The 15507-nt window shown below is 49.5% G+C and overlaps 2 protein-coding genes across 2 annotated transcripts in view; both read right to left on the minus strand.

Moving 5' to 3' along the window:
* Positions 1–451: 451 nt before the first annotated feature.
* Positions 452–15507, minus strand: part of LOC124469735 (tight junction protein ZO-2-like) — a 38130-nt gene continuing 23074 nt past the window's right edge. Inside the window, 16 exon segments of the mRNA XM_047023211.1 lie at positions 452–1366; positions 1669–1754; positions 2018–2425; positions 3535–3639; positions 4675–4893; positions 6044–6144; positions 6307–6517; positions 7471–7550; positions 7635–7730; positions 8120–8304; positions 8572–8791; positions 11803–11911; positions 12109–12259; positions 12452–12515; positions 12625–12734; positions 13344–13443. Of these exon segments, the coding sequence (XP_046879167.1) occupies positions 1198–1366; positions 1669–1754; positions 2018–2425; positions 3535–3639; positions 4675–4893; positions 6044–6144; positions 6307–6517; positions 7471–7550; positions 7635–7730; positions 8120–8304; positions 8572–8791; positions 11803–11911; positions 12109–12259; positions 12452–12515; positions 12625–12734; positions 13344–13443 (2414 nt within the window). The 3' untranslated portion in view covers positions 452–1197.
* Positions 9019–11792, minus strand: LOC124469747 (putative nuclease HARBI1). The gene is made up of 2 exons (XM_047023231.1): positions 10582–11792; positions 9019–10488 (listed from the first exon to the last, which is right to left on the minus strand). Exons 1-2 carry the CDS (start codon positions 11382–11384, stop codon positions 10263–10265), a joined length of 1029 nt encoding a protein of 342 aa, XP_046879187.1. The 5' UTR covers positions 11385–11792; the 3' UTR covers positions 9019–10262.

Consider the following 15507-nt stretch of genomic DNA (forward strand, 5'->3'; position numbering starts at 1 on the left):
ACACACCTCACCCACCCCCTTCACTGCTGTTCCTCCACCCCCCTCTGCTGTTCCTCCACCCTGAGACGTCTCATCAGAGGGATGTCTGGGGAACACCACAAGATGGGTCACCTGAGAGTGTGTGTCTGAGTGTGTGTGTCTGAGAGTGTGTGTGTGTGTGTGTGTGTGAAGTGACTGATACCAGTACTCGTTGTATTAAGGTCTTGGTGTCTCTGGTTCCCTCTGAACTGGAGAGCAGCAGGTACTCTGTCCCAAGGAGACCGAGAGAAAGGGGGACGAGGGCGGGAAAGAAGAAGTGGGGGTCGGAGGGGGAGAGGCCAGATATGATTTCAAAGTGTTTTGGTTTCCCCAAACCTCATGTAATCATAAAGTAAAAGGCACTTCAAAAAAAAAAAAAAAATTCCAGTGTATTATATAGAACACCTCTCTGTGTGAATATATATATATATATATATATATACTGTATTTAGATATAGATAGATAGATAGATACTGTATGTATACACACGCATTATCATATAGGAAGGAATGCAGAGTTTGAGGAGTATAAACACTTAACAGTAGATATAGAATATATATAATATAGGTGACCTTTTCAAACAGCTCCAGAGAGCTGGCCAGGTGGGATATATCAAAAGGAGAGGAGCAAAGAAGAGAGTGAATAGTTGACAGCACTCACAGGTGTGTGTGTGTGTGTGAGTGTGTGTGTGTGTGAGAGAGAGAAGTTTAAGGTTTTTCATGGATCAAAGACAAAGTTTCGTGGCAGGTTTTCAGTTGCACAAACTGAAATTATTTGCATAGAGGCAAGAAGAAAACAAGTGGCTTCCTAAAGCGTTCACACAGTTCAGCTGAACGTACAGTAATCAGAAAGAGGACCTGGAACAGTCGCATCCTTGACAGAACAGGAAGAAAAACTGTTCCAGAAGACTGAAGTTCTATCCTCACAGACAGCTACAGATGCTTCTAGACTTCTTTGAAGCAAAACAATAAATAAAAAAAAACAGATCGTTTGAGAAACTTAAAGCAGGAAGGGCTTCCAAGTCAGCAGCTGATTGGTGCAGGCAGGGGGCTTGGCCAGGTTAGGGGTTGTGGCAGGGCCCAAGGAATGATGAGTGTATGCGCAGGGAGGTGTGTCTGCAGAGGGTGCCAGCCAATCAGAAGAGGGCACAGTGTAGTGTCTGTGTGGGCTGCCTAGCCCCTACAGTTCCGTATCCTGGTACTGCTGGTTGTAGCTGCGCTTGGTGTGCTCTGCCAGCTGGCGGCGGTACTCTTCCTCCTCCTCCTCCTCCTCCTCGCTGTAGAATGAGCGACTGCCAGAGCACATCACCTTGGAGGGTGGGGCCTGTGGCTCAGGACGAGAGCTGGATCTGGACAAACAGACACAGACTAACTCATGAGTACACTGCTACAAAAACACATTCTGATGATAGATATGATATTTATATTTAATATACAGTCTAGAATATATGTATACATATGAAGGTAGGAGGAGGACACAGGGACTGAGGCCCTCCTCTTCCCCCCCCTCCTCCCCCTCCTCTTCCCCCTCTCCCCCCCCTCCTCCTCCCCCTCCTCCCTCCCCCCTCCCTCCTCCCCCTCCTCTTCCCCCTCTCCCCCCCCCCTCCTCCCTCCCCCCTCCCTCCTCCCCCTCCTCCTCCTCCTCTCCTACCCTATAGGCTGGGGTCTCCCATGCTCCAGTCGAGGGGTCTTCAGGGGGACGGCATAGATGTCAGGGTGCTTCTGGGAGATCTCCAGCTGACACACACAACAGATCAACATTCTGCTCTACATTCTGCTCTACGCATCCCAGAGGAAACTCCAGAGTTCAGGTAATGAAGCAGTTATACAGTGAGGGAAAGCACAGGTAATACAGTAGATTTTACACAACAGCAGCCTTGAAATAGGAAAAAGCTAAATTAGCTCAATAACTGACTCTGGATCAGGTTGATTTACCAAAGAGAGACACACACTCACACCTACAGGAACACACACATACCTACAGAAACACACACTCCTACCCTGGCGTTCTGCGCCTCCTGCAGCTCCAGAACCCTCTGGGCGCGTGCGAAGTGGTCCATTTTCTCAAAGGCCTTGATCTTCCCCAGGAAGGAGGTGAGGGAGGGGTCGTCCTGCACCTCCTCCAGACCCTTGGGGGGCGCTATAGGGGTGGGGGGCCCCCCGGGGGGCGTGTCCTGCTGGGACAGGAAGGAGGGCTTGAGCGCCACGGGAGGGGGCGGGGCCCCCAGGGGGCGGGGCTTGCCAAAGGAATTGAGGAGTGTGGAGGCGGAGCGGGGGGGCGGAGCCAGGTCGCCGGGGCTGCTGGAGTGGGAGTCAAAGCAACGGGTGGTGGGCGGGGCTTCGTAAGAAGGGGCCGCCCCCTGAGAAGAAGGGGCGACACCCACCTCGTCCCTAAACACCAGCTTCACCTATGGAGGGGGACGGGGGGACGGGGGACATGTAGGACATTGATTAAAACAAGTACAGTATAATCAAAGGCTGGACTGTACTACTCCAGTGGCTGGAGATTCTACCTCCTAGTTGAAGCAGCTAACAGACTGACTGTCCAGCAGAGTCACCACACCATCACCCCCAGGAGGACGACCCTGGACCCCCAGCCTGGCTGGGACTAGCTCTACACCACCAACCCTGGACCCCCAGTCTGGCTGGGACTAGCTCTACACCACCAACCCTGGACCCCCAGCCTGGCTGGGACTAGCTACACCACCAACCCTGGACCCCCAGTCTGGCTGGGACTAGCTACACCACCAACCCTGGACCCCCAGCCTGGCTGGGACTAGCTCTACACCACCAACCCTGGACCCCCAGCCTGGCTGGGACTAGCTCTACACCACCAACCCTGGACCCCCAGTCTGGCTGGGACTAGCTCTACACCACCAACCCTGGACCCCCAGTCTGGCTGGGACTAGCTACACCACCAACCCTGGACCCCCAGTCTGGCTGGGACTAGCTCTACACCACCAACCCTGGACCCCCAGTCTGGCTGGGACTAGCTCTACACCACCAACCCTGGACCCCCAGTCTGGCTGGGACTAGCTACACCACCAACCCCGGACCCCCAGCCTGGCTGGGACTAGCAGAATACAGGGGGGCCTCTACCACAACAGAGGGAGCAGTTCTAGGTGGGAAGGTACCGTCTGCTCCAGTGAGCTGCTGTGGGAGGAGTCTGAGCTGTGCTGGGCGTGGCTTCTCCAGACCAGCCCTCTTCAGATGGAACGACAGCCTGTAGCTCCAGCACGAGATCAACAGAGGGATGTGCATGTGGGGGGTGGAGGGGGGTGTGTTTGTGTGTATGTGGAGTGGGGTGGGGGCACACATATGAAATTATATGTAGATAATGGTTCATGTACAGCTATTAAAGTTGTGTGTCACCTTGGAGGGAGTGTGGTTGAGTGTGTCACCTTGGAGGGAGTGTGGTTGAGTGTGTCACCTTGGAGGGAGTGTGGTTGAGTGTGTCACCTTGGAGGGAGTGTGGGTGAGTGTGTCACCTTGGAGGGAGTGTGGGTGAGTGTGTCACCTTGGAGGGAGTGTGAGTGAGCAGTGGGCTGGTGTTGCTGATGACCTCCCTGCTGCCCACCCTCCTGATACGACCTCGGATCTCTGGACTGCTCCTCCGCAGGATCTACACACACACACACGCACACACACACACACGCGCACACACACAGACAAACACAGCACGCATGCACACTCACGCACACAGACACAGGACAGTCAGAGGGCAGGGGGCAGGATGGGGCGGTCCCATGCAGGCTGCAAACATGGGGCCGTGCCAGGAACATGGCGGGGGGGTTTTCTTGGTTGACTCCAGAGTTAGTTCTTGTGGTTAGCGTTGGCTATCAAGGGTTAGGGTTAGTTCTTGTGGTTAGCGTTGGCTATCAAGGGTTAGGGTTAGTTCTTGTGGTTAGCGTTGGCTATCAAGGGTTAGGGTTAGTTCTTGTGGTTAGCGTTGGCTATCAAGGGTTATGGTTAGTTCTTGTGGTTAGCGTTGGCTATCAAGGGTTTGGGTTCGGGTTAGTTCTTGTGGTTAGCGTTAGCTATCAAGGTGGATTCTAGAGTATTCAAATGACATTAGTAGAATATCCTTAACACTTCCACTAGCATGTATAATGCTAATATTTACACTTCCACTAGCATGTATAATGCTAATATTTACACTTCCACTAGCATGTATAATGCTAATATTTACACTTCCACTAGCATTTATAATGCTAACATGTTGGCCATGAACATGGGTCTGGGGTCAAGATGGGGTCAACATTTGGCATCTCACAGGAATATAAAATTCAGAATAAAATAATATTATTTCGCTAACAGCTGGTTATTTGGAACTGAGGGTATACAGCGAATATGCCGATAACCCTTGCCATGGCAACATGTCACATGCAGGTTGCTAGGAAACAGTCTGGGGCGGGTTGACAGGGTGTGCAGTTAGTTGTGAGTTGTGGTTATAAACCCCTACCCCTACACCCAACACACACACACATTTTACCACATGCTAGCACAACATAAAGTCTCTGTTTCCCCTGGATGGTTCCAACACCAGACAGCAGACAGCAGGGCTGCAGTTGTGCTGCTGACAGACACTCACACACTGGATCCTTTACACATCTAGATAGATAGATATATATATGTGTGTGTGTGCTCGTGTTCTGACCTCTTCAGCCAGGACGGGCTCTGAGGAGCGGCTGATGGCTGACACCTGCTCGGCCAGCTCTGTATCCAGCTCGTTATCGGTGTAAGCCCCCCCCTCGTCCGCCGTGTCGTCGTAGTCGCTTGCCAGCCGGCTGTCCATGCTCAGGTAGTCAGCTGACATGGCCGACAGGTAGGACATGCGGTCCTCAGGGAGATCCAGCTCAGTCTCCATCCCCTCCAGCTAGAAGAGACACATGATGGATCTTGGTGTACAGACAGGAAGCAGGAAACAGGAAGCAGGAAACAGGAAGCAGGAAACAGAAGAACAGAAAAGAAAAGAAAGAAAAGAGCCAAGCTGTAGAGCTGGTAGGAGGAGAACACACTGAGCATGCCCAGTTGAAGGCTAGGCTGAAGAACACACTGAGCATGCCCAGTAGAAGGCTGAAGAACACACTGAGCATGCCCAGTAGCTACTGATGCCACTCAGGAAGTACAGGACCCTGCTGCCATGGTGACCAACTGGAGCATGATGTCACTCACAACTACAAACTATAATTACTAAGACAAACATATTACACAAACTATATACTAAGGTTACTACACCAATAATATGAATATATTGTGGAAACTGAACATACTAATATGAATATAATGTAGAATATAAACAAAGTTAGAAAGAGTGTAAGAAGTGTGTTCTACAGAGGAGAGCACTGGATACTGGATAACCCCTCACAGCTACAGAAAAGAGCACTGGATACTGGATAACCCTCACAGCTACAGAAAAGAGCACTGGATACTGGATAACCCTCACAGCTACAGAAAAGAGCACTGGATACTGGATAACCCTCATAGCTACAGAAGAGAGCACTGGATACTGGATAACCCTAACAGCTACAGAGGAGAGCACTGGATACTGGATAACCCTAACCCTCACAGCTACAGAAAAGAGCACTGGATACTGGATAACCCTCACAGCTACAGAAAAGAGCACTGGATACTGGATAACCCTCACAGCTACAGAAAAGAGCACTGGATACTGGATAACCCTCATAGCTACAGAAGAGAGCACTGGATACTGGATAACCCTAACAGCTACAGAGGAGAGCACTGGATACTGGATAACCCTAACCCTCACAGCTACAGAAAAGAGCACTGGATACTGGATAACCCTCACAGCTACAGAAAAGAGCACTGGATACTGGATAACCCTCATAGCTACAGAAGAGAGCACTGGATACTGGATAACCCTCACAGCTACAGAAAAGAGCACTGGATACTGGATAACCCTAACCCTCACAGCTACAAAAGAGAAGTGTAGTTTGCTGTGTGCATGGGTGTGTGAGAGTATGTGTGTCAGAGAGTGTGTGTGTGAGAGTGTATGTGAGTGTTACCTTGCCCTCAGACACCCAGACTGCCTGAGTCTGTTGCTGCCTGATACAGTCTTTCACACTGCCGTACCAGGCATCATTACTGGAGTTCAGCTCTATAGTGGCTGTGGGGGAGAGAGAGGGAGAGGGTGTTGAAGGAAGAAGAGAGATGGTAAGTTTTAATATTGTGGATCTATTTATCTGTGTGTGTGTGTGTACCAGTGAACAGGTGACTGCAGGTCTTCCTCAGCTTGACTTCCTGTGTGTGTGTGTGTGTGTGTGTGTACCAGTGAACAGGTGACTGCAGGTCTTCCTCAGCTTGACTCCCTGCTCGTACAGCTTGCGAGAGCTGCGGCTGGAAGCGGGCAGCAGCCTCTGGCGGAGGGTCTTCACACCCTGCCGGCTGTCTGGGCTGAAGAACACCACGATGGGGTACCACTGGCTGTAGTTCAGAGTGTCCACCGCCCTGGGGGTCACATCCAGTAGAGCGTGCTTGTCCTGGGGGGGGGAGGGGGGATGAGGTCACCATGTGCAGTCATGTAGGCAAGTGTTCTTACGTCCTCTGTTGTCATGGTGGGGCTGTCATAGTGACATGGCCTGTTTGTCTAGTGAAGGGATTTGGTCAACTTTGTATGTATGTCAGTTAGGGCTGCAACTAACGATTATTTTAATAATCGATTAATCTGTCGATTCTTTTTTCGATTAATCGATGAATCGGATAAAAAAACTAAAAAGCATTAATTCCAACCCTTTATTCAAAAACAGAACTGACAGTGCAAATTCACAGTGCAAAAAATCTTCAGAATGTGCACAAACAGGCACACAATTTTGAAAAGGTTATTAATATTAGCGTGGATTGAATCCTATTTTCCAAGATGAGCAATTTATTTAAGTTTTGTTTAAAACTTTATTGAAAATTGAAATGTTGTGGAAGTAAACCAGACTTTATTCAAATAATCTGATGTATATTTAAGATTTGTTGACACAATTTTGAAAAAAATTTAGATTTGCGAGGACTACACTATTTTGAAAGATTAGTGATTTTCTATCAATTTATTTTAAACTTCATTGAAAAAGTAAAGGCTGTGGACGTATACCAGACATTGTTAAGATACACTGGTGTCTGTTTGAGGTTTTATATTCCTAAACATATTATAAAAGTTAACATTTTTCAAAATGGTATGGGTAGTTTTTACCCGGTCCCGAACGCGATGCTGCAAAGTAGCGTCTTCCGATTGTGAGACGAATGTCAAATATGAAACTAACTTAACCTCGGTCAATTAACACACTGTTTCAATGTATTTAGTGTGAAATGCTCCTACACCTTGGATGACTTGGGTCGTACCGATTTCTCTGCTAACGTTACTCAACAACGTCTCTTCGATGGCCTTTCCTCTACGTCCGCTCCACTGCGCGCTCAACTTGTGTGAAATGTGTGTGTGTGTGTGTACCTGCTCTATGATCTGTCTGATGGTGTTGAGTCTCACCACCCCGGAGGATTTCTCTGAGCCAGCGTCCTTAGGCTCCGTCTCTGGGAAGGTCAGAGGTCAGGAACACAGGTTACACACACACACACACACACAGACACACACACCCACTCCATCTCTGTACTCACTGGCAATGACAAACTGGTCAGGCAGTTCAGTAGCCAGCTTTTCGTTGGCTGCATCAGCGATGGGTCCAAACAGCACAACAGGACGCCTGAAACCAGCTGTAGAACACACACACACTTGATGTTTCAAAGAGGATGGGTATAGCACAGTGTGGTAGTGTCTGTCTGGAGAATGAAAGGATGGGTATAGCAAAGTGGTAGTGTCTGCCTGGAGTATGAGTGTGTGACTGTGTGTTTGTAAGGCTACTAAAGCTGCTAATGTGTGTGTATGGTGTGTGGTGTGTGTATGTGTGTGGTGTGTGTGTGTGTGTGTGGGTGTGTGTGTGCGTGTAAGGTACCTCACTCCCTAGTCTTTTTCTCTCTTTTCCTTCTTTGCCCGTCCCACCTCTCCTCCCCTCCCACCTCTCTTCCCCTCCCACCTCTCCTCCCCTCCTCACTTCTTCCCTCTCTCTCAAATTACACACACACACACACACACTGCAGCCCACCTTCTCGTAACACCACCCTCTCATAGGCGGGGAAGCGCGTTGCCACGGGGACGGCGCTAACATCCTCCCTGCTCTTCCTCAGGTCCTTCCTCTTTGCTGCCCTCTGACCCCGCAGACGCCAGAAATCTGCCCGGTCAGAAACCCCGCCCCTCTGGGAACTCTGGACACTGGCCATCTGGTCCGCCCTGGAATGAGGGAGGAGGAGAGGAGAGAGGGGAGAGAGAAGTACAGAGGGGGAGGAGAGAGGAGGATAGGAGAGAGGGGAGAGAGGAAGAGATAGGAATATGTCACATATCCATCTCAGAGAGAGAAAAGGAATGAGAGAGAGATAAAGGGAGAGGGTGTGTGTATGTATGCCTGTATGTGTGTATCAGGCTAGTTGTCCAGACCAGTTCTCCATGCTAGTTCTCCATGCTAGCCTGCTCTCCATTGCAACCTGCTATGTTTCCCACCTGCTCTTGTTGGGGATGATGCCCTTCTCCAGCAACTGGTTGTCCTTGCCCATGCGGATGGCCAGCCAGCTGCCCAGCTTGCCGTCATACAGCGTGTCCAGCACCTTGAAGACCTCCCCACGGGGAAACGCCAGGCTCTGAGGAGCCTCCTTCTCGTACTCAAAATGTGTCCTGATGAAGAAGGAGTCCCCTCGCCCTGACACCATGATGTCTCTGTACACTGGAGGAGCAGAGGGAGGGAGTGGACAACATGTTTCATCATGCTGGTGTGAAAGTAAGGTCTGCTGGGTCTGTTGTAGGCAGAGGTAGACACTATGCCTCCATAACCTTGAAGAGGTGTTGGAGTGTTTGTGACAGTAGAGATCAGGAGTGGGTTGCACCAACTAGTCTTTGCTAAGACTGTCCTAAGTCCTAAGTCAGTCTTTGTTAAGAACGGTCTTAGGCCCATATCTAACGCCTGTTGCACCAACAGAATTTACGACCAGTCTTAACTAAGACTGGTCGTAACATGCGCGTTCATGAAAGTGCCCGTGGAATTCTAGTATTGAACGTGCGTTGCCATGAAACCAATTAATAACCGTTTATTCATTCAGTTCACAACTTTTCCGTGTAATTAGCTATGGAGGATCGTAAAAAAAGAAAGTGTAATTTCTCTGATTCGGAAATAAGAACATTGATTGAGAAGTATGACCAACATAAATATATTTTAACCTCGAAACAAAGCAACACAATAACCAACAAACGAAAAAAGGAGACTTGGAAAAGCATAACAGCAAGTATAAACGAACTCCAAAATTCTGTGGACTTCCGTACTGTTGAAGAAGTAAAAAAAAAATGGCAAGAATTGCTATCAAAAGCCAAAAAGGATGCAAGTAGTATGAAACGAGTGCCGACTGCATGCCAAAGCTTCAATATATAGTGAGACCGTAATCCAGGTTGTAGGCGAGAATTCCCCAGCATTTATTGGTTTGGAGGGAGTGGATAGTGCTGCTCAAAGTCTCCTAAATGCTAGTGATTCTAGTGCTAGCGTTGAGACGGACACTTCCTACCAAGAAGAGGAAAACCCAACTGCAGTGCTCAACGTCAGTGTTACAAGTGATAGGCCTATGCAAGAAAGCCAACCCGTGATCATCAGTGCGGGCCCTGGAGGTAGGCCTAGATCAGAATAGGCATACAGTTAATGATTTAATAAGAGAGAAATGTAATCATGCCTATTTGATAGCTAAACGAAATCTAAGATCACCCATATTTTACCTATAGACTTGATGGAGGACGCGATTGCAGCTGGAAATAGCAATCCGCCGAAACGGAGGAGACAGGAGGACACGGCCAGTCTACAAACCATATTGCTCCAAAAGGAGATCGTTCGAGTGGAGGCTGAGACTGTTAAACTCATTACTGAACAGCAAAAACTTCAATTGGAAAAAGAAAAAATTAAATTGGAAATAGAATTACTGAAACAAAAGTTAAATCATTCCACTGAAACTTTTGAGGAGACGTACTTCTTCGTTTTGTAGACCTAGCTAGGCTATAGGCCAAGTGGTCGAAATAATAGGCTATGTTCTATGTTTTCCAGCCATAATGGCTTTAACAATTGCCTATAATAAAAGAGGCATACACGTTCATTGTGTCTAGGCCTAGCCTGTTTATTATTTATTCCCACAAACACACACACACACACACATTCACACTTAGGCCCGCAGCAAGTTCACAACGTGAGCGCGAACAAGTCGCCCGGCAACATCTTCTTGTGCTGCAGGGATAGCAGGGGCTTCTTCATCTTGGCAAAGCAAAGGGTCATGCCTTGGTAGAGGTATTCTCTTTTTCATTGCGATATTGTGCAACACCGTGCAAGCTGCTATCACTGTGCAGGCTCTCTCTGGGTGCATCCTTGTCTCTCCGTGAAGACAGTGGAACCTAAATTGCATTTAGGGGGGTTGTTGGTTAGGTTGTGTAAGTAGCTATTCCAAAGTCAAAAGGTTCTGTCCATGGTGCTGATTATGTGCTTACCTGCGCTTGAGCACTCCAATACATCGCTCTACGATCGAGCGGGTAGTGGTATGGGCGGCATTGTAGCGTTGTTCCTGCTGAGTGCGTGGGTTCAATAATGGTGTGAGTAGCCAGCGTTTTAGTGGGTAGCCACTATCACCAAGTAAGATCCCGTTGACCCCTCTGGCTTCGAACTGATTGAATAACTCACTTTCCCGGAGAATCCTCGAGTCATGAGTTGAGCCAGGCCATCGCGCCACCACATTGATTATCTTGTAGTTTGCATCGCAAACGAGCTGTACATTGATTGAATGATGGCCCTTTCGGTTGACGTATAGATGTTCGTATTCTGATGGTGCTTGAATCCGAATATGGGTACCATCAATGCAGGCGATGATACCAGGGATGCCAGACGCCTGGCGGAAACGCTGCTTGACAGCGATTGCCTCGGCCTCGTTAGGCAAGTTGACATATTGCGGTAGGCGGCGACTCAGTGCTAGCGAGACCCTACGAATAACTCTACAAGCTGTAGATTTATGCATGCCGATCATGTCCCCCACGGTGTTTTGAAATGCACCGTTTGCATAAAACCTCAGTGCGATTAAAAGCTGTAACGTTGGCGTCAGGGCAGCATTTCGGTCTGACTGAAAGCGCAAATCGTCAAACAGTTCGTCGACTAGAGAAAAAATCTCAACCCTACTGAAACAAAACCTCTGGATTAACTCCTCATCATTGTACATATCCAGCGGATTAGTTCTGTCCCGCACTACTCTCTCACATCTTAAAGCACGTTCATTATACAATCTATAAATTAGACGCGCCATCGTTATAGCTTGTTGTTTTAGCTGCACTCAACGGTTTTTGTGAAAATTACTATAGAAACCAACACAGTAACGTTCTATGTTTTAACATAAGTCTCCTGTCCACAGGGCGTAACATTTAGGACTAGACTTAGAGAGAGAGCAGCTTAAGTCAGCGTGGTGCAACAGGCGTAACATCATTTTAGACATAGAACGTTGAGTTACGCCAGTCTTAGCTTAAGACTGGTCCTAAATCCTGTTGGTGCAACCCACTCCAGGTGTGCATGTCCTCTTTCCCAGACTGACTGCCTCCTGTCAATGCGTGTGTGTGCTCTACTGTGTGTGTGTGTGTTGGGCCAGAAGTTAGACCTCCAGTGCTTTAGTAATGTGCAGTAAGAACAGAGAGGACAGCTAGACTAGATCCAGTAGAGCAGAGCCTCACCCTCTGGTTTGCTCTGGGCCAGGATGGTGACACTCTCTCCTCTAGGGATCTCCAGCAGGAACAGGACCGCCTCCTCCCTCACCACGCCCCTGAAGTCCACCTGGTTCACCTGCAACACCACCACAAACACATCAATAACTAACCCTAACACCACCACAACACATCAATAACTAACCCTAACACCACCACAAACACATCAATAACTAACCCTAACACCACCACAAACACATCAATAACTAACCCTAACTAACTAGGGTAGGGTTAGGAACCTTCATGATCTGGTCTATAGAGGTTAGGGTTAGGAACCTTCATGATCTGGTCTCCGGTGCGGAGGCCCTCCTCCTCAGCAGGGCTGCCCTCCTGGACGCCAGCGATGAAGATCCCCACATCATTCCCTCCTGCCAGCCTCAGCCCCACACTGTCTCCTTTCTGGAAGCTCACCATCACTGTGTTAGCCCTGCGGGAGGAGGGAGGGAGGGAGAACAAGAGACAAATGGACCTTTAATTGGTTACTATAATATTAAGGAGTATCCAATATGATATGCTCATCTATCAAGCTGTACCTCTGTGACTCCAGGGAAGGAGAGATGAGGTGAGGAAGAGAGGGGGAGGAGGAGAAGAAAGGAGATGAGGATGGGAAGAGACTCACCCATAAATCTCCTCATCTTCAGGGCTGGGCCGCAGCAGGATCTTAGGAGTGGACGTTACAGCAGCTATAAAAGACACAAGCAGATGAAGGACCACGGTGTGAAAGAAGAGACAGTAAAGTCCTGCCTCTACCTCACGGCAGAAGGTGGCATACTCCAGGTGCATGGTGGTTACCTGGGGGCAGGTCGGAGTGCAGAGGCTCTTGGTCCAGCTGAGCAGAGGGGGTGGGGGGCCCCCTGAAGGGGGAGGCAGGTGCAGAGAGTGGCCCTCGCTGGCCGTCCTCCCTGCCAATACAGCCAGGCACATTAACACTAACCATAACTCTAACTCTGAATAAACAATAAACAACATTTAAACAGAACCAAGGGGTTGTTCCATCAACGTATATTAAGGGAAAGCCAGGCTTACTTCCGCGAGAGTTCCGTTCCATTAAAGTGGCTTATTCTAGTTCAGGCTACATAACCAAGGTAACTTATTCTTCTGAACTAGCCTGCTCCGTGTCAGGCTAAAAGTCGAGCTAAATAAAAAAATGAGCTTTGCTTGTTAGTGGAACGGAACGTTAGTGGAACGTCTTGAGGCTTAAGTCCAAGTTGACGTTTACTTAAGCAAGGCTTTTTCGTGTAAATGTGGCTTTCGTTAGCGACGTTGATGGAATACCCCCCAGATCTCCCTTCACTCATCAGTCCTCCTCTCTACCTTTCACCACCCAGTCCCCCTCTCACCTGGTGAGGTCTCTCTCCAGCTCCCCCCCTCCCTCTCACCTGGTGAGGTCTCTCTCCCCCTCTCACCCGGTGAGGTCTCTCTCCAGCTCCCCCCCTCCCTCTCACCTGGTGAGGTCTCTCTCCAGCTCCCCCCCTCCCTCTCACCTGGTGAGGCCTCTCTCCCCCTCTCACCTGGTGAGGTCTCTCTCGTTGGAGGAGTGGGAGGACAGGTCAGACTGCCTCCTGTCTGTCTCAGGGGAGTAGGAGCGGAGGGACTCCATCTCTGACATCTCTACGAGACAGAAAGAGGGAGGGGGGAGGAGGGAGGGGGAGAGAGATAGAGGGAAAGAGATGGGTGAAGGAGGGAGAGAGATGGAGATAGAAGGGGAGGAACAGAGAAAGAGGTTAGAGACACAAAGCAGTTTAAACCACCACCTTCACCAGATGAGCCACCACAGAACGAAGGTTATCCCAGAAACCCAACCACCTTGTGACAGTGAGGAGGAAGACCATTTGGGTCCCAAAGCCCTACAGATTACCCTCTGATAATGGCATACCAATTCTCCAGACAGTACACAGTTAACAGCTGTGGAAGTAGTACACTAATACAGTTAGTATTTTCACCAAGCTGATAAAGTATGACATGTACGACTGAGACATTAGAAATGTAGAGTAGCGGCTCTCTAACAGACCCTGACAGTCTTAGCTGTGCTCATCATTCTCAGCAGAGCAAGATGGGGAGGAGAAGAGGGAAGGAGGGGGGGAGGGAGTGAGAGAGGGGGGTGAGGGAAGGAAAGGAATAAGAAGCAGACATCAAAACTGAGAGAACCCATAAAGCATTGAGTGAGAGGGAACAGGGTTGCACTGCAGGACACACAGCTCCAGCTCAGTTAGAGCTCCAGAGATGCATGTTTGGAACACTGCAGAGCTGTAGACCCAGAACACTGCAGAACTCTAGACCCAGAACACTGCAGAGCTGTAGACCCAGAACACTGCAGAACTCTAGACCCAGAACACTGCAGAACTCTAGACCCGGAACACTGCAGAACTCTAGACCCAGAACACTGCAGAGCTGTAGATCCAGAACACTGCAGTGCTGTTGACCCAGAACACTGCAGAACTCTAGACCCAGAACACTGCAGAACTCTAGACCCAGAACAGGGGTAACCAGCTCCTGGAGGAGGGAGGGAGGGAGACTTGGCGAAAAAGGAGAGAGGAGGGAGGTAGAGACAGAGAGAGATTGATAGAGATGAACTGATAAGGGGTGAGGGGTAGAGAGGGAGGGTGGTTTGCTGAGTGGTGCTTCTGTGAATGCTTCCTTGTGGGTTAACATGCTACACATGCTGACGGACAGGCGGACAGACAGACAGACAGGCAGACAGGCCAACGTATATATTCACAAAAGATTTCCATTTGCAAGTAATTGTCAGTACTAAAGGATGGCTGTGGGGAGAGAGACAGTACTGGCAGGGGAGGATGGATGAAGTATAATAACATCAGACAATAGGAAGGTCACAGCACAGGGGGCACATAGGATTAGGGCTGTGCATGTGTGAACAGCTGTGTCTATGAATGTGTGTTACCATGTGTGTGTGTGTGTGTGTTTGTACTTGTGTGCACATGTTGGACTGGAGGTCTGTTTGATGTCATGTTTTGAGTTGACTGGTCTTGTACAGAACACTATGTACCCTGCACTCTCTCTCTCTCACTCTCTCTCTCTGCTTCCCTCCCTCCACATCGTTCCTGTCCCTTTTATCAGAGTGTTGGCACAGGCTGCACAGGCTGCACAGGCTGACAGGCTACACAGGCTGCACAGGCTGCCAGGCTACACAGGCTGCACAGGCTACACAGGCTGCACAGGCTGCACAGGCTGACAGGCTACACAGGCTGCACAGGCTGCCAGGCTACACAGGCTGCACAGGCTACACAGGCTACACAGGCTGCACAGGCTACACAGGCTACACAGGCTACACAGGCTGACAGGCTGCACAGGCTACACAGGCTACACAGGCTGCACAGGCTACACAGGCTACACAGGCTGCACAGGCTGCCAGGCTACACAGGCTGCACAGGTTGCCAGGCTACACAGGCTGCACAGGTTGCCAGGCTGGGGGGGAGGCTGGAGGGAACTCCATGGAGTAAGGGGTGAAAGAGAGGGTTTGAATAATTTCCCTCTGAGCACACACACACACACACTCAGCCTACAAACTTCAGTGCTAGGTAGTGTTGGCCATGAGATCTGTCACAAGGTGGGGTGGGAGGGATTAATACGTTGAATCTCATCTAGATAGTCTGGATTATGAGTTGGGATGTAGGAAGAGAGGAGGAGGGAGGGAGCAGGAGAGAGGGAGGGATG

Source organism: Hypomesus transpacificus, chromosome 7 (genome assembly GCF_021917145.1).
Source record: "Hypomesus transpacificus isolate Combined female chromosome 7, fHypTra1, whole genome shotgun sequence".
Taxonomy (NCBI): domain Eukaryota; kingdom Metazoa; phylum Chordata; class Actinopteri; order Osmeriformes; family Osmeridae; genus Hypomesus; species Hypomesus transpacificus.